The 24,799-nt window shown below is 39.6% G+C and overlaps 1 protein-coding gene across 2 annotated transcripts; it reads right to left on the bottom strand.

Moving 5' to 3' along the window:
- Positions 1-993: 993 nt before the first annotated feature.
- On the bottom strand, positions 994-24,029 carry LOC147301689 (ALK and LTK ligand 2-like). 2 transcript variants are annotated; one of them, XM_086284242.1, is made up of 6 exons: positions 22,992-24,029; positions 22,070-22,272; positions 12,462-12,515; positions 8,847-8,927; positions 6,482-6,557; positions 994-1,687 (listed from the first exon to the last, which is right to left on the bottom strand). In XM_086284242.1, exons 2-5 carry the CDS (start codon positions 22,260-22,262, stop codon positions 6,493-6,495), a joined length of 393 nt encoding a protein of 130 aa, XP_086140368.1. In that variant the 5' UTR covers positions 22,263-22,272; positions 22,992-24,029; the 3' UTR covers positions 994-1,687; positions 6,482-6,492. The 2 variants fall into 2 exon arrangements, with proteins under 2 accessions (XP_086140368.1, XP_086140369.1); XM_086284243.1 differs by lacking the exon at positions 22,992-24,029 and having other exon boundaries at positions 22,070-22,955.
- Positions 24,030-24,799: the final 770 nt, after the last annotated feature.

The raw sequence follows: 24,799 nt of genomic DNA, 5'->3' as shown, positions 1-24,799 counted from the left end.
TAACACCGCCCAAAAGATCACTGGCTGCCCTCTCCCCACACTGGAAGTTCTACACAACGCCCACTGTTTTAAAAAGGCCCAAAACATCATAAAAGACACCTCACATCCTGGCCACTCCCTGTTCGAACTGTTGCCCTCAGGCAGACGGTACAGGGCAATCAGAGCAAGGACTAATAGACTCAAACACAGCTGTTATCCAACTGCAATAACACATCTGAATACTACAAAAAAATGTCCATCACGCCACTCTTGTGTTAATCTATGCACGGTCTGAAGCATGTGTGTGGGAATGTATGTGAATGTTTTACTGTTATATCTTATTAGTATTTTAAGTATTCTATCTATTTTATTTATTGAATTTTATTGTTTTATTTATATTTTGATATTGCTAGGGATGATGCAATGATCGGGGACCATTCTTAATTTCGTTGTTCTCATGACAATGACAATAAAGTTTCTAAAAAAAAAAAAAAAAAACATCTGGTCCACTGTCCCATGGCCAGGATGGATTCCACATTGTACCGCCTGAACACAAAGTTCAAGAATTCATCTTTCCCCAACAACATGAAATAAACTTTCCTGGGGAAGCTGAGCAGGGTGATACTACAATAATTGACACACATGCTCCAACTCTCTAGTTCCCCTTTTTTTAAAATGAGAACTAATTTCATGACCTACCACTCCATTGCTGCTGTCCAGGATCGAGGGGGTTTAAGGGGTGTGTCAACTAAGTCACCCTCACAAAATACTGGACACTAACCAAACTTAATTTAATGGTAGTGTAATAGTATTCATGGCCGTCGGGTCTATAGGTGAATTTTTTTTTTTTTAATTGCATTATTTTTATTTTATATTTAATATAGGCTACCAGCATTTTATGAAACTCTTCATTCAGCTTTTCCCCCCCTAAGAATAAAAAGATGGACTTTACAGATTCAAAAACAAAAAATGAAGCAAAAATGAAATCTCACACGAGCATGGATATATATCAAATGATTATCTTTAATCCTTTTTCTGTATTTACATATTGCACACTGGGCTGCAGCTTTAACAATATAAATATATGGAATATTATTACTTTAATTATAAGTAATTATTATGTATGATGTCACATAAAACACATTCAGCATCCACTCAGAGGTTTAGTCCATTTTGTTTTCCCCTGCGTCTTCAAATAGAAGGTCAAACCTTGGCCCTTTGTCCAAAAAAAGTCCCCAAACACTGAAGAAGACATTTTGTCCCAGGTAAGTTTTGTCTCTCAGTTCCATGTCCAAATAGCTCTGTTATAAACCAGTAGAGTGTCTGAGGTTGTCCAGTACAGCAGGAATCGACCAAAGAACAGAGTAGAGGTAAAAAAGGCAAAAATGATTCGACGAATGCCGAGATGAGTCTACACAAAGTTGAACAAAACTCAAGTTTTTGCTCGAAAAAGTCCAAAAATCCTGTCATAGAAAATTTACACCTGTCTGTAGTGTGTATACAAGGTGAATGGTTGTTGGAGATAAACAGCTGAATCGAATAAAATAGAAAACAATCATTTTGATTTCCAATTGTGGATCAAGTCGGCTGAGCTCACTGGCTCCAGCAGATTTTCAGAGGTTTGTTTATAACTTTTCCTGCTGCTGGTCAACAGAGAGGATGAACCTTCTTGCTGCACCCTGTTATGCCAAAACTTCATGTCCAGAGCCTGTGGAAGAAAGACACGAAAAAACTTTTGCTAAGATGAAGACTGAAGAAGAGGATTCAGAATAAGCACAGATAAAAGGTACTTGTGATGGCTGCATGTACAGCCACACAGTGGTAATATCCACCATGTTAGTGTAGAGGCTTATATATTGCATTCACATTTGTCTTTAAATAGGACTTAATTTACAGGACAACAAATAACTGGTTTTGGTTTAGAATTAATTCACATGTCCACATAACAGTGCATTCTATAAGAAGTGCGCACATTTTAGTTTACACTGTTATGTATGATTTAATCTTTGTTTTCTGAGTTACCGTAGTTGCAGCTGCTCCAGTCCCTTGATTGAGGACCCAAGAGGTGGAAAAGGGGTGGAGCGGGCTTTGATGGAAGACTGCAAATTAGCTCATTCCATAACTCGGGGCCATGGGGGGGAATTGGAGTTCATTATGTTAGTTCCAGTTAGGTTTTGTGTGTTTTACCCCTCTGTGTTTTTGTGGGCTGATCAGCCACTATTTAAGTTTCCCCTTTGTCTCGTTAAGTGAGGTCAGTTTGTTTGAGTTATCAGTATGGTTTGTTAACTTTGAGTTCTGTTATTTTAACCTCTTTTATGGACCCAAGATTTTGATTCTTTTTGCATGATTTAACCAATTATGTTTTTGGATTAAATAAAAATCATTTTTTTGGACTTTAACCTGTGCCTAAGTTTCCTTCGCTGCTCAGTCCATCACAGTACTGCAAATTGTTTTTCAGGGGCTCACGGTTGTTACATGTTCAAGTAACTGTACTATATTGACTTTATAAATTAAACAAAGGGGGAAAAAATATCCAGGCTTTTAGTTTTTAGTATGAGTCAGTTAGACAGGCTCTGTAGAACTTGTGGTTCTGTGTGGTCTATAGTACAAGTACAGGTCGTACAGGCTCCAAATAATATCTTGCTGGTTATACAGGTTCCACACGTTACAAAAGATTTTTTAATTCAAGTTTTACAGGTTCTGCTTGATTTTATTAGATGTAGATATTAAACTTAGCAGATTCTACTTACTCAAAACTATAACAATTTTATGAGAAAAGTCTGAAAACGTCACATTTAACAGGTTCTACAGGCCCTTTCTGACACTGGGCTTTACAGGTATTATTGTAGGGTGCACCTATAGGCTTTACAGACTGGTTCTACAATAAAGGAGATCAATAAGCCAAGGGAGTCATTGGCTTATTTTCTCATAGACTTCTAAACAATAATAGTACTTTTGCAACCAGAGTTGCATTTTTCACTAATTATCCATTAGTGAAAAATATGCCTGTCAATGAATATTTTAATTTTGTTAAGACAAATTAATATTTTATTCAAAAGGAACATTTGATTCTGAAAATTAATCAACACTACCAGTAGCTCACTTTTTCCTGAGTGGTACAAATTGTTAAGCTTTTCCATTTGTTAGAACCAACACTGTTGGTGTGTTAACAAATCACCATGAGCTATTTGGCATCAGCTGATATAAAAGTCTCACTGCCTAAGGCACTGCTGCCATTGAAAGGAGAGAGCCATAAAGATTGGGCCTAATGAAATATTTGAATAGTGTGATATTAAGTATGATTTTTTGAATGAATAACTTAATAAATTTGATTGCTCAGGTAGAGTAGAAAAGTGCTAAATGAGTACCTGTTCATTTACCTTAAGTATCAGCATTGGAGATAAATGGTTTCCGTCTGGTCCCGTCACCATAAAGCCTTGCAATGATATCTGTCTTACTTTAATGTTCTACAATCAATACAAAGATACACTGGATCTCAATACTGGTCACTAAATTCTTGTTTAGATGATTCCCTAAGGTCTTATGCCTGACTACTTACATGGTTACCATAGATGATGGTTTCAAAGGACTGCTTTAAAACGTATTATCCTTTTTGATTCTAATTGGCCTCCGTCAGTTCTAACGTTTTACATAAAAGGACATAATTAAAACATCTAGCCCTTGCTAAGTCATCAAATTAGCTACAGTGGGGCAAAAGAGTATTTAGTCAGCCACCGATTGTGCAAGTTCCCCCACTTAAAATGATGACAGAGGTCAGTAATTTGCACCAGAGGTACACTTCAACTGTGAGAGACAGAATGTGAAAAAAAAATCCATGAATTCACATGGTAGGATTTGTAAAGAATTTATTCGTAAATCAGGGTGGAAAATAAGTATTTGGTCACCTCAAACAAGGAAAATCTCTGGCTCTCACAGACCTGTAACGTCTTCTGTAAGAAGCTTTTCTGTCCCCCACTCGTTACCTGTATGAATGGCACCTGTTTGAACTCATCATCTGTATAAAAGACACCTGTCCAAACTCCGCCATGGCCAAGACCAAAGAGCTTTCGAAGGACACCAGGAAAAGTATTGTAGACCTGCACCAGACTGGGAAGAGTGAATCTACAATAGGCAAGCAGCTTGGTGTGAAAAAATCAACTGTGGGAGCAATCATCAGAAAATGGAAGACATACAAGACCACTGATAATCTCCCTCGATCTGGGGCTCCACGCAAGATCTCATCCCGTGGGGTCAAAATGATCATGAGAACGGTGAGCAAAGATCCCAGAACCACACGGGGGGACCTGGTGAATGACCTGCAGAGAGCTGGGACCACAGTAACAAAGGTCACCATCAGTAACACACTACACCGGCAGGGAATCAAATCCCGCAGTGCCAGACGTGTTCCGCTGCTGAAGCCAGTGCATGTCCAGGCCTGTCTGAAGTTTGCCAGAGAGCACATGGATGATACAGCAGAGGATTGGGAGAATGTCATGTGGTCAGATGAAACCAAAGTAGAACTTTTTGGTATAAACTCAACTCGTCGTGTTTGGAGGAAGAAGAATACTGAGTTGCATCCCAAGAACACCATACCTACTGTGAAGCATGGGGGTGGAAACACCATGCTATGGGGCTGTTTTTCTGCCAAGGGGACAGGACGACTGATCCGTGTTAAGGACAGAATGAATGGGGCCGTGTATCGTGAGATTTTGAGCCAAAACCTCCTTCCATCAGTGAGAACTTTGAAGATGAAACGAGGCTGGGTCTTCCAACATGACAATGATCCAAAACACACCGCCCGGGCAACAAAGGAGTGGCTCTGTAAGAAGCATTTGAAAGTCCTGGAGTCGCCTAGCCAGTCTCCAGACCTCAACCCCATAGAAAATCTGTGGCGGGAGTTGAAAGTCCGTGTTGCTCGGCGACAGCCCCAAAACATCACTGCTCTCGAGAAGATCTGCATGGAGGAATGGGCCAAAATACCAGCTACTGTGTGTGCAAACCTGGTAAAGACCTATAGTAAACGTTTGACCTCTGTTATTGCCAACAAAGGTTATGTTACAAAGTATTGAGTTGTATTTTTGTTATTGACCAAATACTTATTTTCCACCCTGATTTACGAATAAATTCTTTACAAATCCTACCATGTGGATTCATGGATTTTTTTTTCACATTCTGTCTCTCACAGTTGAAGTGTACCTCTGGTGCAAATTACTGACCTCTGTCATCATTTTAAGTGGGGGAACTTGCACAATCGGTGGCTGACTAAATACTTTTTTGCTCCACTGTAAATAGAACCTCACTAACTGATCGTCAGCAAGTGTAACCAGTATGCAGGTCTGTGCTATAAGTTCTACTGTCTATACAGTAATGATTTCCAACTTGTAGTCACAACGCCATTAACATGTGGTTGTTTAATTGAAATCTATTTTTAAACAACTTCTTGTTTTCCTTGATTGTCTCTGTTTTTAATACTTTACATTTTGTCTTATCCATATTTACCAGTTCTATAGCTCTCAGGGCTCTGAAATATTACCATCTGATCAAAGTTCTCTTATTTTAAGGCTTCTTAACGATTTTTTAGGTTCTCTTGATTCCTCATATTCTACAGACTTCTGCTAGTCTCAGGGTCATTTTGTGTTAAACTCTGTCTGAACTTATCTCTGTAGTTATTTGGGTGCTAGATATAAGCCTAACAATGGTCACATTGTGTTGGGGCTGTTTATGTTCTTCTTCTGTGGTCTTGTGGTCTGCACTGAAATGGATGCTCACTGGAAGCTTGCCCGGTGCTTTGCACCCTTAGTGATTTCACATAATGCTGTTAATACTGCGTTTTAGTCTGTCTTCTTGAGTGCATCAACAAACAACAAACATTTTCTCTTTCTTTAGCCTTGGGAACGATCAGCTTCCCTGGTAGGTTTCTGTCATCAGACTTTAACCTCACGGTTCATCAATAACATCTATTCATTACTGCTTCTACCAGCTTTAAACTTTGACCTGTATATATTTCCTCTAACTGCTATTCCCTGCCTTTGGGGTTCAGATTGAAATGTAAGAAAAGGAGTATTGACAATTTAAACATTTATCATGAGGCATAGCGGCAAGAAAAAAAAGTTTATGAACGCTTTATTTCCTGATCAAATGAGATCTGACCTTCATCTAAGTCAACTATAGATCAAAATGTCATTAATGACAATAGTCCAGTATGCAAAAAGAAAGTGAAGCCCTTTTTAATTAGAAAGTTACTTCAAGGCAGGTGTTCAAGCAAAGGAAAATAAGATTAGAAGTGGAAGGCTGATGCTTTGCCATAGCTAAAGTTATACTTTGATCATAAAAACTTAATCCTACAGAAATCACATCATGAGCACAATCGTGACAGAGGTAAAGAAAAAACCCAGAAGTAACACATTTTCCTGTTATTTAATTGCTTTTCTGTTAGTTGATTACTGTGGTGTAGTATGAATAGCCATAAAAGTTAAAAAATCTATGCAGTTGTCGGTCTTACCATTTGTCTGTTTATCTCTCTGAACAGCGAGGGCTCTTGGCCAGTTGAATCAGGAGACGAGCACATCTTTTATAGTCTGCAGAGAAGCAAAACAACACACTGTGTTTAACTGCTGCTTGAAAAAATCAATTTACTAAATTTCCAAAACCAAACACGACCTGCAGCTGCAGTGTCACGAGATGTTTAGCCTAGATGAGTGAGAAGACTGGTAACAAGAGGAACTGTTAGCTAGAAGCCATCTGATCTGACTAATCCTGGGGATAGCAGTAATTGATCATACATCACCAAAATGTAACTATTAATAAAGTGAAAAACTTGTCCTACTTGGACTTGTCATGAACAAAAGTGTTTAAATACTCTGTGAGAAAACTGCCCTTTTAAAAATGAATGGTTTTCCACACATGACTAATTTCCTAATTGATTTAACTTAAATGTGAGTTTGTATGTGCTTGCTCAAACATTTTATTTATAGACATAATTACAAAGCAGTGACATCAAAAGTTTGGGTAGTAAATAAACTACTGTCTTGAAAGCAATCTACTATATTATATATTATTATACATAAATGTAGGACTATCAAGGTGTAACCTCTGATGTATTTAGTTGTATTTATTGTGTTTAGTTCAGTACAAAACTCTCCCCATACATCCTTTGATTGCCCTAGTAATGTATCTGCTTGTTAACCTTGAAAGTCTGCAACGAGAAGACATAAACCTTCCCTCTTGAACAAACCAGGTCAAAAACTCAATATTTTAGGCAACACAAAAAATTCTTCTATAACCTCTGTAACCAAGACGGTGCCCATAACTAAAGTATGGGCGCCTTCTTGGTTGCACTGTTTGTATATTTCTAATTTCCAAAGTCACCACCATGAATTCACAATGACATCAACTTCAGATGTGAATGAGATAAGAAACTTGAACTTAGATAAACATTTTTTCTTCTCTGTCGTCTGACAAACATCCAGCCGATAAACCGACGGATTTACTGTGTAAACAGCCTCTGAACAAGTTTGAACCTCCACAGCTCCTGTAGTGCTCACCTTTAACATGCCTGACACTGCCGCCACACAAATGCATACACACACAAACACATTCACATTTTTAGCTGTGTCTCTGTGAAAACCTTTGTTCAGATACTTTAATCCAAGGAGATTTCAGCTACTACAGCTCACTGGTTTAAACTTTATTGTAAAACAACAAAAAGTTCCAGGTAGGCATCAAATGAAAGTGGGAAAAGTGCACCTGTACAAATAAAGTATATGACTAATGATTCATCTAATGGTTCAGGGCAATAAGAAAAAGAGAATATTCTAATCAATGTGGGTATTAAATAAGAATTATTATGGATGTACGCTACATGTCTGAGTGTCCTCACAATTAATAAATCAGGCTCAATCACGAGCCTTAAATTTCACAGCGGTCCTCACAAACTTGCTTGGGCACACATATTTCTATCCACACATACACTCACTCTCTCCAAGAAAAACAAAAAGCTACATGCATGATTTAATATCATAAGAGCTGATGCTGTTCTGACATGATTACACTGATAACAGTGTAACACAGTGTGGTTGTGTGTTAAAACACGTCTTATCCTGTTTTTTCAATCTCAACAAACTCCTGCAGCAACACATCACTGTGACACACACACACTAACAAGAAGGAATCTAACCAGCAATCATTGGTATGACTCTCAAATCATTCGGTGCCTTTGTGTGGATGAATTCCTGTTTAAAGATGAGACGTTGTTTTTGCCTACATCACTACTCTACAGATCTTTTCTAGCGTTCAGACTATTTTAGACTTCATGTTTAAAGTTCTGTGGGCTGAGAATGCCTCATAAAAGCACGAGTCTTCATAAGAAGGAAAAACCAACATTTTTTGTGTGTGTGTGTGTGTGTGTATGTGTGTGTGTGTGTTAAAAACAGGCGCTAAATTTCAAGAAACTTGGCAGAGAAGCAAAGCATGACCAAAGGAAGAATCTATTTTATTTTGCTACTGAATCATTTTTCTTTAACGTGGGGAAAAAGGACGTTGACCTTGGTGGAGGATTTGCTCTTTCAATCCAATCCTACTTTTCTGCAACAGGAAATATGCTTTGAAGCAAAATATGACAGGATCCAGACATAACTTCTAAGATATTTCTTGAATTTATTTACATATTTGACATATTTTCCTTTTCCCCAAGTATTCAGTCCTGGACACTCGTACATTCCTCAGTCTACTTCGGAAACCTGTTTGTTTTTTCTTTCTGTAAAATTTTGCCAGAGAAATGAGAGGGTGAAATGAACAAATAGCTAGTGCAAGTAATTCCACTACTTCAGCTTTCATGTTTTTCAGGATAAGATAATTAAAAGACTCACAGGCTGGCTCTGTGCAGTCCCTGGTTTTGTGGTACAGTCGGTGGAACTGTTTTCGGCACTTTGGGCTGAAGTATAGAGGACCTGAGGAGAGAAAGAAAAGTGGTAAGTCAGGCATAAAAAGTCAACACAATGATGAGCTTTGTTTGTAGAAAGAGCTATGAGTCCTTTAAGAAAGGCAGTGTTGGTGGTCTTGCAACCACAACTAGTTCTGGCTGCAAATGAAAAATTTAGCAGCCAAGCATCCAATAAACTTTGAGCTACTAAAATTTGGACTTTATTTGATAAAGTACTGTAGCCCACAAACACTTTTCTGTTCAATGCTGTTTCAAAAACAAAAAAAGTTGGGAATCAGAATGCAATATTTTGTAAATAAAGAGAATACAGCGATCTGCAAATCAGAGAAAGCCTATATTTAAATGAGAAATCTTTTAAATCTCTCATTTAAATAAACACACAAATATATATATATATATATATTAGGGGTGCAACGATACACAAAATTCACGGTTCGGTTCGGTTCGATACTTTGGTGTCACGGTTCGATATTTTTTCGATACAAAAAAAATGTTCATGCCTTTTTAATTTGTCATTTATTAAAATTATAAATATATATTTTAACTCAAAAGTACAGTTTTTAAATTTAACCCTAACCCTTGTGCGCGTTTTTTATTTTGACAGCGAATACGCACCTGCGGACCACTTATGTGCAGCCCTGGTTATTTAGCTCATCATATTGCAGCCACAGAAATTCTTTTGTCCATGAAACCATAAAGCTGCACTTTCTTTTTGCCTTATAGTCTGATTTGTCATAACTTCTCCGTTTTGTGGTAAGCTTTTCTTTGGCTGTCACTTCTTCACCCTGACCTGTCTTATTTGGCTCAGCAGAACTGAAATGCTTTTACACGCACTCACATAAGCTCAGCGATTCTCTGCGCGATCAACCTCTCACATGTTTAAGCTGCGGGAGATTTCACTTGTCATGTTTGCATAGTAAGCTAACGATTAATAAGACGATGTCAGAGGAATTGGTGCACAAATTATCATCACTCACAGATCAGTGCTGTCGCTCTCTATACACAGTTCGCACGATTGCAAAGTGAAAGCAAAAAAACAAGCGCAAATTCAAACACGACTTCAATATGTCACATATTGACAGTGGCTCACCGATGCCAATGACATAATTACCCAGCTACATTTCTGAAAGAATGCAAAAGCATTGACATATATTTTTCCTACAATAGCCCGACGGGCAGGGAAGAGATAGATTTTGGTAGCTCCACTGAAAAAATCGCTAGCTCCGGGACGTCGGGCTAGCGATATTGCAAGCTAACAGCTGTCTAAATGACTCGGCTAAAGTTAGTAGCATGCTTGCTTTTTTTTGTCTGCTTCCACTTGTCTTTGCACTAGGATGATGTCGGCATAAATGTGCAGTCATATTCGTTGTGTTCCCACTAGTGCTTTCAGGTTAATCTCATTGAAATGACCTTAACGCCACAACACGGCAAATCTCCGTTAACGAGCTACCGCCGATCGCTCCGTGCATGGGGCTAGACGGCCAACACCTTAACGAGCTAACTGCGCTAACACACTAGTTCACACCAATGTAATTGAGCATTGCATGGCACATCCAACATACTGTTTTACTTTAGTCCATGACTCGCTTACCTTCAGGGTCATACGTCACATGAAAACCAAAATAATTCCAAACGCCAGATCTGAATGAGAGTGGGGGAGGTCCATGTTAAAAGGAGAGCTTAACTTCTGTCTCGCTAGCTTGCCCTGCGCTCTTCCTTCTGACTATGCTGTCTGTGTTGAGCGCTCAGTGGATCTGCGCTGGACAGTGCAGCCTAGGTGGAGTAGTCGAACGCAGATTCACTGAGCGCTCAACACAGACAGCATCGTCAGAAGGAAAATTGATAAAATAAATTACAAATGTTGTATTGTTCGATACATATGCATACCGAACCGAAAGCACTGTATCGAACGGTTCAATATCGATACGAATATCGTTGCACCCCTAATATATATATATTATATATATATATATATTATATATATATATATATATATATATATATATATATATATATATATATATATATATATATATATTTATATATATATATAGATGAATCATTAGTCATATACTTTATTTGTACAGGTGCACTTTTCCCACTTTCATTTGATGCCTACCTGGAACTTTTTGTTGTTTTACAATAAAGTTTAAACCAGTGAGCTGTAGTAGCTGAAATCTCCTTGGATTAAAGTATCTGAACAAAGGTTTTCACAGAGACACAGCTAAAAATGTGAATGTGTTTGTGTGTGTATGCATTTGTGTGGCGGCAGTGTCAGGCATGTTAAAGGTGAGCACTACAGGAGCTGTGGAGGTTCAAACTTGTTCAGAGGCTGTTTACACAGTAAATCCGTCGGTTTATCGGCTGGATGTTTGTCAGACGACAGAGAAGAAAAAATGTTTATCTAAGTTCAAGTTTCTTATCTCATTCACATCTGAAGTTGATGTCATTGTGAATTCATGGTGGTGACTTTGGAAATTAGAAATATACAAACAGTGCAACCAAGAAGGTGCCCATACTTTAGTTATGGGCACCGTCTTGGTTACAGAGGTTATAGAAGAATTTTTTGTGTTGCCTAAAATATTGAGTTTTTGACCTGGTTTGTTCAAGAGGGAAGGTTTATGTCTTCTCGTTGCAGACTTTCAAGGTTAACAAGCAGATACATTACTGTGCACCAATTCCTCTGACATCGTCTTATTAATCGTTAGCTTACTATGCAAACATGACAAGTGAAATCTCCCGCAGCTTAAACATGTGAGAGGTTGATCGCGCAGAGAATCGCTGAGCTTATGTGAGTGCGTGTAAAAGCATTTCAGTTCTGCTGAGCCAAATAAGACAGGTCAGGGTGAAGAAGTGACAGCCAAAGAAAAGCTTACCACAAAACGGAGAAGTTATGACAAATCAGACTATAAGGCAAAAAGAAAGTGCAGCTTTATGGTTTCATGGACAAAAGAATTTCTGTGGCTGCAATATGATGAGCTAAATAACCAGGGCTGCACATAAGTGGTCCGCAGGTGCGTATTCGCTGTCAAAATAAAAAACGCGCACAAGGGTTAGGGTTAAATTTAAAAACTGTACTTTTGAGTTAAAATATATATTTATAATTTTAATAAATGACAAATTAAAAAGGCATGAACATTTTATTTTGTATCGAAAAAATATCGAACCGTGACACCAAAGTATCGAACCGAACCGAACCGTGAATTTTGTGTATCGTTGCACCCCTAATATATATATATATATATATATATATATATATATATATATATATGTGTGTGTCATTTAAATTTAAAATTTGATGCAGCATCATTTTTAGAAGAGTTAGAATATGAGTAAAAAGTGTTTTAATACTAAACTAAAAAGGAGTCACTGTGAAGGCATCATTAATGCTAAGTGATATAAGCAGGTTTAGGAGCAATGACGATGCGTCTAAACCTCCACATTGTGTCTTTTCCAGCGGAGGCCTCACCTCATTCATCAAGAGGATGCCAAATGACATTGTATAACTCTCCAAACACCTGTGGTCTTATGGTTTTCATACCTGTCAGGTGTATGATGAAATTTTGCTTGCTGTGTGGGTCTTTGGGATGAGCCTCTGAAAAACAAATAAAAATCTATGATAACAAAACAACACTGCAGTCACTATAATAGCAGCAGTATATAATGGTATAGACAAATACTGGAGTCTGTTTATGCCACAATTTGATTTAATATGTTTTTTCCAGACACATAACATATTTAGACCAAGTGGGAATGGGCCTAAATGTTCACAGTGCTGTACTTACTACAAGGGTGTAAAATGGTCAAGGAGGCCTTTTTTTTTTTATCCTCTAAGCGCATTTGGTTGTACAGAAATCAGACAACTATGAAGGAAATGGTTATGAATAACCAATAAATATACCATACCCACAGGCCCGGAGATCAGTCAGCGATCCCCTAGGAACCATCACTTTTGGGGAAAAAAAAATATTTTCTCTAACCGGCTGTTGAGTGGTTGCCGGGCAGTCACTTGGTGAAATTGGTTACAAAGACGTATAATGTATCACACAGTAAATGTCTTGCAATTGCTTTGATCACTGGCAGGTTACCGGTGTTGCTTGCAGTTTGCATGGAAGATTGTCTGCACACACTTGCCAACTACTTATACTGAAGAGGTCCTGAAGCTGTGAAAATGACAAAAGACAAAAACTGAACCTGCATGCCTTCAAAGTACTCTTCAGTTTCACTTGTGGACAGCCAACAATTTTCAGCAACCATTCTCCAACCAACAGGGGAATAGACAGACCTGTGGTTTCAAGGAGGTTGTATGACTGAGCCTTAGATAAGGTGTGAGTGGGCCTTCTTCAAAGTCCTCATCTCATATAAGGAAGTTCAAGGTAATACCTGAAATTTAGGGAGGTTGAACGTCTGGTGTCCTGGTGCAGCCACAACAACCTGGTGCTAAATGCCCAGAAGACAGTGGAGATTATTGTGGACTTCAGGAAGCACACAGCCCCACTCCCCCCATCATCCTGACTGACACCCCCATCACCTCTGTGGACTCATTCCGCTTCCTGGGTACCACTATCACCCAGGACCTGAAGTGGGAGCCCACCATCACCTCCGTCATTAAGAAAGCCCAGTAGAGGATGTACTTCCTGAGGCAGCTGAAGAAATTCAACCTGCCAACGATGATGCAATTCTACACCGCAATCATCAAGTCCATGCTCACCTCCTCCATCACCGTGTGGTACGCTGGAGCCACTATCAGGGACAAACAGAGACTGCAGCGTGTTGTGCGCTCTGCTGAGAAGGTGATTGGCTGCAGACTCCCATCTCTGCAGGACCTGTACACCTCCAGGACACTGGGGCGTGCAGCTCGGATCTCAGCTGACCCTTCTCACCCTGGACACAGTCTGTTTGACCTGCTCCCCTCAGGCAGGAGGCTCCGGTCCATTCGCACCAGAACCTCTCGCCATAAGAACAGTTTCTTCCCCTCTGCTGTTGGACACATGAACAATAACCATATGACTGTTCCCACCCCTAACACATGACCCTACGCTGTGTTCACGGCATCATTCCATGTTTGGCACTGATCACCACCTGCACTCATGTATATATCTATCTACTTAGCACTTTTAATTTTTATTCTTATTTTTATTTTAATGTCTATTTTAGCGTAATTTATGACAGTATGTTTGCACTGAAGCACCGCAGCAATTTCCTAATGTTGTAAACCTGCTCAACATTTGGCAATAAAACACTTTCTGATTCTGATTCTGAAATGTTGCTGCACACTTTGACTATACTTTTCTGTCTATTTTTGTTTTTTATGTTCAGTAACTTGTATCATCAGAAAAAATGAGAATGTAAGAACAATTGTTCTCATAAAAGCCATCAACACAAAAATCCCCCATAAAGATTTTGATAAACGTGTATGCACTGGTGAGCTTTTCTATAGACAGTATTCACATGACACTCAAAGTTCATTATGTTCATTATCTTTAAGTCGTGTTGTATCAGAGATTAACTTTAGAGGAATTCCAGTTGACCATAGTGTATACATCTACTAAAATCCAATTTTAAAATGCAATACATGGATATAGATTAAATACCTAAACAATATGACACGGCTACTGTTTCCTTCCCCTTTACCCACAGTAGCAATACTAGTTGAATCTTACCTGTACTACTTTCATTCAAAAATGGCATCTTCAACAAATAGTTGTGTCATTTTCATTATGCAGAATTTGAGCGTATATTTGAGAGTAAATGTCAAACCAAGCAAAATTATATATGAGTAGCTCTTTGCAGTGGATGCACAGGACGTTATCGCTGGATCCTGAGAGAAACTAAAAAATAAAACTATTCTCAGGCAATTTTTGCACTAATAGGGATCATCTTTCCTCTTTGACTTCAAAGCAGATTTATGAAGGATTATGAAAGTAACAATAATACTGATATTACTGATAAATAATACAGTTTATTGCCCATAGTTCTGTTAACATGAAAGTTTGGAGATGTGAGATTGTAAGTGAAATCACATCAATTAAAAGAAGGACTGAGGCATAGAGGACAATTTAGGTTAGACAGGTTTAAGGTCAGTTTTATATGTCAGCTGGTTTGTGTTTGATATACATTCAAATTTCAAATCCAGTCATCTATTGCTATTGAAGTAGTATTGAGGTTTAGGTGAAAGAAAGAGTTTGTAAATCTGTTTATCTTTCTTATTCCAATTATACAGTGGTTGTGGCAGAGGTGGGGTTCTATCTTGGGTTTTTGTTGAGAAAGCTGCCACTGAAAAAGAAGGTGCCTTAGGCTGCTTACTCCTCTGTGTCCATGCAGAAAGGTTGATGTATTACTAATGTCAGAGAGGAGTGGAAGTAGAAGGAGATAGAGTCCACCAGGCAGTGACAGTGGTATTCATGATGTTAAATCTGAAGCAGTTGTGGGTGTGAACAGAGTTATCATGACACCTTTACAGATGATCTGTTGAATATACCGAGCCTCCCAGGCACCAAAGTAGTAGGAACATTTTTAGATATTCTTTGTTTGGGGTTTTGGACCATAGTTATTTTAACTGAGGGCCTTTTGACTTTGTATTGTAAAATATATAGAGAGTGTTAAACTAAGGGAGAAGAAGGAACCTAATGATGGATTAACAAGAGTCATGCAAACAGAGTTTAAATATACAGTTTCATTGGACTTTGTTTAAGCCTGGATTCCGATGTATTAATGGGTTGAGTATCCCAATCCAAAGAGTTTATAGAAAGAGTTTGGTAATGGAATATCCGGAAGCATTGCCAGAGTTGCAAATCAGACTGTGACCTGACTGGATGGAGATGGAAGGACGGTTGGTTTCATATACCAAAATGTCATCGGCATATACAGTAGACTCAATTTTATGATAGTGTGAAATGGCAAATAATTATATGAAATGTGTAAATAATACTGGTAAGATACCACAATGTGGAGTCAAACTCAGGAACTTCTTGCTGTGAGACAACAGAGTTTAAAGAAATATAGATCAGCAACTAGCCACAGGGGGCCACAAGACGGTTCCTACCAAAGCCTCGATAAATGGGGAGAGATGCAGGAAAGGTCTTTGCCAGCTTAAACATATGGATCATCACGAATAAGATTTCCACCTTTTGAGTGAGTTAGAAGGAGAGAATCTCTTTGCTTCCATCACAAGATCAGACTGGATAACAGTGTAATAACAATAAATCAGTGACACTGAGCCTTTATTATTTTTGTTCAAAACACAGTGGAAGAAACTGGGAGGCTTCACATTCTCATCTGACTCAACCATAAAAAAATCACAGAAATATGAAACAGATGTAAAAACTCCTGAAGGCCAAACTTGTGACATGACCTTGCTGATACATCAGCAAGACTGTTGTTTTAAACACAAGGAACTTACAAGTTCAGCTGCAGAGTTACCCTCTTTTCTCAAAAGACACTGAAAAGGTCAAACGTGTCTCACTAGTTTTCTTTGCTGAATAAATGGAGGTCACACTGATGTGGAAACCCCACGGACAGGCCTGAAGTCATTTATTCTGTCATATTTCTGTTCTTTGGCAATTTATGAAGTTAAACGCTCTGGGATTTAAATGAAATAAAAATAGGAGCAAATATATTTATCGTTATTAGGAATTTAGATGAACATAACCCCCCATAAATTTGGTCTCCTACAACAGTTGGAGGTCCAGGATCTCTATGATAGATAGAAGGACTCAATCTTTGACATTAAAGGAATTATTTCTAACACTTTTATCCAAAACATTGTACAGAAAGCCATAAGATAGCATAGAGTCCTGAAATCATTTGCAGCAGCACCTGTTTCACTGTTATACAGATGGCTATTAAAATCTCATGGGTCTGCTAAAAACACCTTTAAAGCCTTAAGTGAGCTTGAGGAATTTCTGTTAGCAAAAAAATCCCAAATTCACAAGCTGGAACTAGAAGTTGAACAATCTTGTTCAACATTCATGAGATTTATTAGTACAAGCAAATCTCTTTGCTTCCATCACAAGATCAGACTGGATAACAGTGTAATAACAATAAATCAGTGACACTGAGCCTTTATTAAAAGAACTCAACTCACTGCAACTCAAGCGGTGCATACATCTAATCCAGCTTGTTCACAGTCTCACAGGGTGGAAAGGATTAACAGTTTAAGCAAAAGTAACAACATAATGGCTAAAAAAGTAAAAGTCCTGTGTTGTCACGCTTGACAAATTTCAAGATAAATGGCAGCGGGTCACATTCTAATAAAACACAAGGCCCATTCCAGTACCTGGACGACATGGGGAGAAAAAGGATTAAATAGAGTAAACAATAGTTCAAATGTCTGTTGGAGAATAAAATCCCAGAGGCTAAAAGTTAAATGTGAACACAGCTCTGAGGCTGATTCAAACAAGAAGTTCTTTTTATTAATCTGCACTGTTTTACTGCTGGACCCCTTTGCCTGCTTTTTAGAGAGTATAACATTTTATGTTGTTTTCCAGCTGTGAATTATGAATCATTTTCAAATTAAACTCTCAAAAGCTGAATGGAACTGTGGAAAAGGATCAGTCATTGGATGGATCAGCTACAACATGGTCACCCCCCTCCTAAGCTGCCAGTCTGGCATGGGGGCGCTGGTAGTGTTGGGTCAGGCTTGTTTTAGTGCAACCCGCAGGTGATTGAATGAATCTGGGAAGTTTTTTATGCTTGTTGACATGTTTCTTGAGTTGCTTCCAGGCAGTTTTTGTGGTGTTTGATCTATGCATGCAATGTTGTTTCACCATGTTGATTTTCTAACGTTTTTTTTAACACTAACAAAGCATATTGGGAAGTCTGCTGACAGGGTAAGGTAGATACTTTAAGCCAAAATAATTTACATTTATGACTCTGACATCATCTGAAAGTAAAAAGTGGACACTGTTTGTAACCATCATTAAAGCCTTAAACTGTTCCTGTTGTGAGGTTAAAGTACTTTCTGCTGTTTTAAATCCCAATGTATTGTTCACACAATGCAGTCCTTTCTAAAATTGGACACATTTGCTCTGCTGAACTTTTTTCACACATAAGATGAGAGTGGACCCTCAGTAACAGTTATTCTACAAAATTTTTGTAGGGCTGGTTTGAGTCTACTAAATACAAGGCTTTGCAGTGAAGAAATATTGGCTTAAAATGATGGTAAAAGATAAAATGATCCTTTAAGAGGTGCCCTGGCTGATAGTTCCTCAGATGTGCAGAGGACCAAACAATGACAGCAGTCTGCTCTGTTAAAATTATCCTCACAAAAGTTCCTTTAAGGGTCTGGCCTCAGCTCGCAGCTCTAATGGAGCCAGCTGTAAATGCTCTGATGATTTAAGAGGGATTTGTCTTGCTGATCCAAACAACAAAAAGATCTCAAACGGCTGCAAGTCTGACTGATTGCGCCGTCACTCTTGAGGCATTTCTGCCTTTTCGGCACCAGCTGGAGACGAATGGACCTCACTCAGATTTCTCTGTGACATTGCTTTTGGTTTGTTCACACAAACAGAAATATTTGGATTTTCTGTCGTTCATCACACAAGACAATGCTTCGGTCTAGTTTTACTTTTTCTTTCATTTGTTTCACATAAACTGAATCTGTTTAGCTTGAGAACTCTTACAAAACAGACTAGTCTCAAAGTGTTCCATTAAAAATAAAAGAAGTCCTGCATGCAAAGACATTGTTAACATGACAAATGTACAATTTTGTTTCTCAGTCCCTTGTTGCTATTTATCCATCAGGATTGTTTTAGTGTCAGTTGCTTAGTTTTGGTGATATCCACTGTTGAGATGTTTGTCTTTTCCTGAAAATAATGTTATTAAATGGCATTCACTGGTGGTACTCAAAGCCCCAACTAAATAAATAATTAATAAATAATAGATCGAAATTAAATCAAATAACAAACTCAACATTTCTTTCTCAAATAATGACTAGACTACTTAAAAGAACCCCCCAAAAATCCAATTCTTGTTTAACAAAAGGTTCCCTGCTTTACTTCATATACAAATTGTATCCAGAAAAACAATAATGCTCCTCACGTTTGGCTTTTGACTGGCTCTAACCCAGCAATCAAACCTGTAGAAGAAATTTATAATCTGAAAAGATAATATACATTATATTTGGGTATGTTCCTTGTAGCTATTTTAAGAGTTGAGTAAATGGGAGGAAAAAACAAACTAATTGACCGGTTGTAAAGTCACAAAATTCCAGGAAAGTCAAATTGAAGCCCTAATAAACTATGTCTGTACAAATATTTAGACTGTATTTGAAATCCATTTTAAACTACCGATCATATTTTTCAGTGTTCTTTAATTAGTATTTTAAACTTTGCTCTGACACAGTTTACATACAACCATTTGTCATCTGGACCAAAGCGGTACAGAAGCACATTAGTCTCTGGAACTATCATCTTTCTATGTTGGATTTATAGTCCAGCGTTGGGGTCCAATATTCTAAGCTTCCACTATGCAGAGCCGAGGATTATCAGCATACAAATATCACAGATATATTTACGTGCAGTCCTCCAAAAAGCCAGCAGTGTGCAGCCAGACTGCAGTGATGACAGATCAATAAAGCTGCCTGAAGCTGCATATGCACTGGAAGAAATTCAGGGCAATGTGATCACCAGATAAGTGAATGACACGCCACGACTTCAAGCAATCATGGGTGAAATAACTGCTGGCGATGGGAAGTAGGTGGGATGAGATAAACTTTTCTCAACTTCCAGGGGAACGACTGTAGCGACCACCAATCAGAGTGAAGAACACTGTTGATTGACATATTCCGGGGCAGCAAATACATTAGAGGATCACCTTGGCAACAGAAACCTGGAACTTCTACAAGCGACTGTTTGTTAGCTTCAAAGCAATGTGTGACAAGTAAATTGCTTCAGTTATTGATGCAGCTGGAGAAGCCTCAAGACGGTGGTTGTCATAGACTATTTTATTATTTTTAGGCTCTTTCCTGTTTAATCTTGTCGACAAACAAATGCAGACCCATTATTGGTACTGTTGACTCCGCCCACTGGTGACACTACGCAGCTGCACCATGATGGTCTGTAGAGTTCTGAGTAGCTCTTAGCTTGTTTGCACCTTCATTTCAGAGAAGAGGGTGCTGCCTTTTTGTAATGAGGAACTCGTTAACACTCAAGAATCAACAATTATCTGTAACTACTGGGGTTGGGTTAGTTAGGTAATTCTAAAATTGCCCTTAGGTGTGAATGTGAGTGTGAATGGTTGTCAGTCTCTATGTCCTAGCCCCTCATCAGATTGGCAATCTGTCCAGCGTGCACCCCGCCTCTCGCCTGTCATGGTCCTGGGTGTCTGACCCAGCGTTTTGAATTGGTTGTGGCCTCACGATTCTTTCTGTTCATTTAAGAAATGACTTAAGTGTCACTGCTTTAGTGACCTCTAGTGCATCTGAGTTTATTTCTACTTTCTGGCTTTGGTTATTTGTTCTGTTTATCCCACGTCTCAGAGTCACTGTGTGTGTTAGTTCCTGTTTTATTTTGATAGTCTCCTGTTTCACGTGTATTATGTTCAGTTTCGCTTCTCCTGTCTTATCAGTCAGATTAGTGTCAGCTATGTTCCCACCTGTGGCCTGTTTCCCTCGTTATCCTCTTTGTGTACGTATTGTCTGCATTGCCCTCTGTTCTCTGACGTGTTCTTCCTCATGGTTGTGAGGAAGGAGCAGGTAGTATGAACACATTTTCTGTGGAGCTCGACTGGCTGTAGGGGGTCCCCGTAGGCACCATGTTTTTCCATCTGCTGCCTTGCCTTTACTTGGTCCTCCAGCAATTAGAGTGCATGGATTCAACCTGTCACCTCAAGCCAACTTTTTCACCTCAACGACGCTCAGAATTCCCTGCCTCTCTCCCAGGGTAGAGAGTGGCCAAGCCTGAACACTAGCAGCAGTTGTCAAAGAAACAGGCTGTGTGTCCTGTGCAGCCCCAGCCTGGACCTGGGGGCAGCAGTCTGAGCCAGAGGTCTCCGTGTCGTCTGATCATGTGCCACCCAAATCAGAGGTCTGCACTATGCCATCTGATCCTGCTCTGTCCGAGCTGGAGTCAGCACTGCCCACACCACCAGTGCCCGAAACTCCGGAGCCAGAGCCGCCAGGACTAACAATTCTCCACTTTGACTCCTGGCCTCCGTTCCCATTGTCTGTGGGTATCTGCTGCCCGAGCCAGATGCTCAGGCACACACATACACATGCCTTTTGGGGGGCGTTGTTCTGTTTCTCATGTGCCCTCAGGTTTTTTGGTTCGGACTCGGTCTCAGCCTCCACGCAACCCTCATGAGGACAGGTCAAAGAGAATGGATGAATGGCAGGTTGGAGATTCATAATTATTTTATTCCTTGCATTTCTGGTACTCACTAGCAGGGACAGCACCATTTAAATATTTAGTCATACTAAATACTACATACTACTTTAGTCAAACTGCTACCCCCGTGACCCGAACCCCGATCACTGGCAGAAAATTGATGGATGGATCTTAGTGATATATCTGTACTAGCAGATTATCGTAGGCTAAACTTGAAAGCTTTGAGTTCAGTTATTAACTTTGAAGTTACACTTTGCTACATTTGGACTGGCGTCAGGGTGCGGTTTCCTACAAATGTTGAGTCTCAGGATGTGCAGAAGAGCAATTTTGACAGTTATGAGTACTTATAGAGCACTTCACATAGAGGTGAGTGTAACTCTGAAACTAAGTGTCAAGTATAGGGGGTAGCTCCTTAAAAAGGGTCATGGGATAAATGTGAGTGCCCGATAAGCATTGTGGTTTACAAATGGATAAAGAACAGTCCTTTGACATACATTTTAATTCACTGGAGTATGAATGAAACCACCTCAGGAGTTTAATTTTGCAGTTTGGAATCAGCTTTTTTGTGCTTAAAAACAGCCCCATCTAGATCGTGAGAGTGTATCTTGGGCGACACAACAGGTTCACGCTCCTCCTAAATCAAAAAGGATTTAATGAAATTACAGCAGGAGGGGCCCAACAGGACGTGACGCCCTGCAGCCTTTTGCTTCTGCACTCATTCATATTTTTTGACTCTCTGAATGGATGAATAAAGTTCAAAGAGAAACCGCACACCGCGGCGTGATTACGATGTTATCTCACTGTTTCCGCCATCAGTACTGACCCAGTCCGTGCTGCGACCCATGCTGTACTCCCCCGGGCGTCTCCGTCCTCGTCCTCGGGTACCGGCCGATCAGCTCCACCATGCTGCGGCTGTCCGTCTGCGTGCCGGAACCTCGGCGAAGGGCCGCCTCGGTGAGCAGCAGCAGCAGCAGGAGGAGGAGGGCGGACAGGAGCGTGAGCCGCGCGAGCAGCATCACCACGGACCTGAAGGTGCAGATGAGCAAAGTTCAGATTGTTTTGTAATAATGTTCCTCCAAGGAGCCAAAGCCGTTTCCTCCCACGTGCTGGATCTTCTGACAGAATCACATGATCTTCATCAGGACTCATGTGGACCCAACTGTGAATTTGACAGTTTTTAGGTCATAAGAGAGACTTTGAGTCAAACTTTTTTGTAATGAAAAATAAAGATCATGTGATATGATCAAAAATGAACTTCTAATGAAACAAAACCTATTTTAATAAAACCAAACTTACCTGAAATAAAACAAATTTATCTAAAAATAATAATAATACTGCTGTCTATTTAAAGATACGGCGTGATTCTAACGTGAGTTTACTGCTTTTAAAAAAATCCATGTAATAACGTTTTTCCAGGGTTTAGTTAAAGATTCAAGTTTTAAAAGAGGCGCGTTTTACGTTTGCTTTTGATTCATTCAATGCGGTAAACTCTTTGAATGATTCTGAAGTAAAAATGAGTTTCCAGCAGTAGTTTCGCTCCTAAACGCGCAAACAAAATATGTCCCAGTAAAAACACGTTTAATGCTCTCGCTGCACTTTAAAAGGAAGCATCACCCTCACACATCCTGCAGTTATTACAGAAAACTGTTCAACATGTCACATTTTACGCCTAGGAGAGGTTTTCTGTCTGCGAACAAATTTCTTCACCGTTCGGCTGCTCCCTCAGCTCACACACTTAAACTCACCTGTCTTCCCTGCGCAGCTCTCGGAGCGCTCTCTGATCCCGGGCTCTCCCTCCCGGGCTCCTCCCGCCGGATAATTACTAAACTTCTGCTTTCTGGTGTGTTTTCTTGTCTCTTTGTGCGTGTTTTATTATCCCGGGTTAGTTTCGAGCCGAACCGCGTGCCGAGCTCCAGAGGCCGGTGGCATCTTAGAAAAGCGCTGAACTTTGACTGAGCGCGTGGAGCTGAGGGAGCCCCTTCCTCCTCATCCTCATCTGGTCCTGTTCGCAGCAGCAGCAGCTGGCAGACAGCTGGACGGGGTCATTCCTCTGCTTTGCGGACCGAAGAGAAGAATTCTTGAGACTCGGACAGACTCTGGAAGCGTTTGGCACGAAGCACCTGCAGCCCGGGACACTTGCTGACCTCCGCTCCTCTGTCGACCAGTGGGATCGGCTCTGTGCCACGCGCTCTTTTCTCTGTGGAAATAATCCACCGTGTCTTCTACTCTCCACACGCGCAACTCCGACAGATTACGGAAATACGGCAGGAGGAGGGAGGTGCGTGCGTTTGGCAGCTAGCATGCGCACACACATACACCCGCGCACAGTCAGAAGATGACAGATGAGTTTCTGCCTGCAGACATCAGCGGTGCACCACTCCCTCTCAGTGGATGGAAAGAAAAATGCTTTGTGCGTCTCCTCCTCACCTCCTCTCCTGAGTTGATCAGTTTCTGGGCTTCCACGTTTGCTGTTTTGACGAACTGTTACAGTGGTACTGTGTGTTCATTTGTGTTACACAAATGGTTTTTAATGAGAAAAATATAAGCGATCCTGGTTTCAAGTGACCGAGTGAACCAGAACTACAGCTAACTACAGCTATTTAACCACCAGAGCAGACCCACCTTCAAAATAAGCAGAAGAGAAAATATCCCAGGGTTAGGGTTTAAGTCACTTTAAAATCTTGACCTGCAGCAAGTTTTTTTTTTTTTTTTTTTTTTTTTTTTTTTTTTTTTTAGAAAAACAAACATATATTTTTATATTCCACAGTCAGCATTTTGCTAGTTTAAATTTTAATTCAAAGTACATTTCATTCAGTCTTTTGCTATTTTTGACATTCATAAGTTAAAGTATCTCAAATTTTAAACTTAATAATTCAACATTTTGAACAACTGTTATTTTAACAGCTGTGGATCTGAATCGGAGGGTGAGATCATTTATCAGACTGTGTGAAAGTCTCCAATAAAGCAAAGGTCACAGGATACATGCTAATGGATTGGTGACATCACCCAAATTGCCAGTATCATTCATGCTAAGCCCACAAAAACAGACAATATTTCAAATGTTTCAAATGTTACTGAGGCTTTTTTTTTAATTCTGTAAAACAAACAGAAATTGTGACTAGACATTGTGGCTTACCCTTTGTTTGAAGTACTCTTTTGTATGATACCATAGGTCTGATATCTGGAAGATTGTTCTTGAAATATTTTTATAGCTTGTGTTTTCACACTGTGTGTGAATCGGTCTGTCATCATGGCAAAATGTGGTCCGGCGGAGCCCTGAGGCAGTTGTGAGTACTGTGGCAGGTGTTTATATGTCTGTCTGTCAGTTGGTTTTCAGCATTATAGAATTACGTCTGTGCAAGATACAGTCACAGAATTTTAAAGGTGTGTATTTGAGATCAAAATGAAGGCCGGGTTTGATGTGAGGTGGAACTGATGGGTTGAAATATCAGCATGTTGATAGGGGGAAAAAAAGTATAGCAGACATATGAGGTTCAAAACAGATTGAAACCAGAGACCATCTTGTCAGGGGATCACACCAGCCGCTATACCA

Source organism: Aulonocara sp. 'chitande type north' Nkhata Bay, linkage group LG23, assembly GCF_057382095.1.
Source record: "Aulonocara sp. 'chitande type north' Nkhata Bay isolate Kocher_YH1m ecotype deep benthic linkage group LG23, A_spYH_male_GT1.1, whole genome shotgun sequence".
Lineage (NCBI taxonomy): Eukaryota > Metazoa > Chordata > Actinopteri > Cichliformes > Cichlidae > Aulonocara > Aulonocara sp. 'chitande type north' Nkhata Bay.
The sequence above is the reverse complement of the archived record's forward strand: the minus strand, read 5'-3'. Positions and strand labels throughout refer to the sequence as shown.

Excerpts from the sequence above, each read along its gene's own strand:
- LOC147301689 (XM_086284242.1), bottom strand. The coding sequence starts at position 22,262 with ATGCTGCTCGCGCGGCTCACGCTCCTGTCCGCCCTCCTCCTCCTGCTG. Across the intron at positions 12,516-22,069 it reads TGGGTCGCAGCACGGACTGG|AGGCTCATCCCAAAGACCCA; the intron begins GTCAGTACTGAT and ends TTTGTTTTTCAG. Across the intron at positions 8,928-12,461 it reads TTTCATCATACACCTGACAG|GTCCTCTATACTTCAGCCCA; the intron begins GTATGAAAACCA and ends TTCTCTCCTCAG.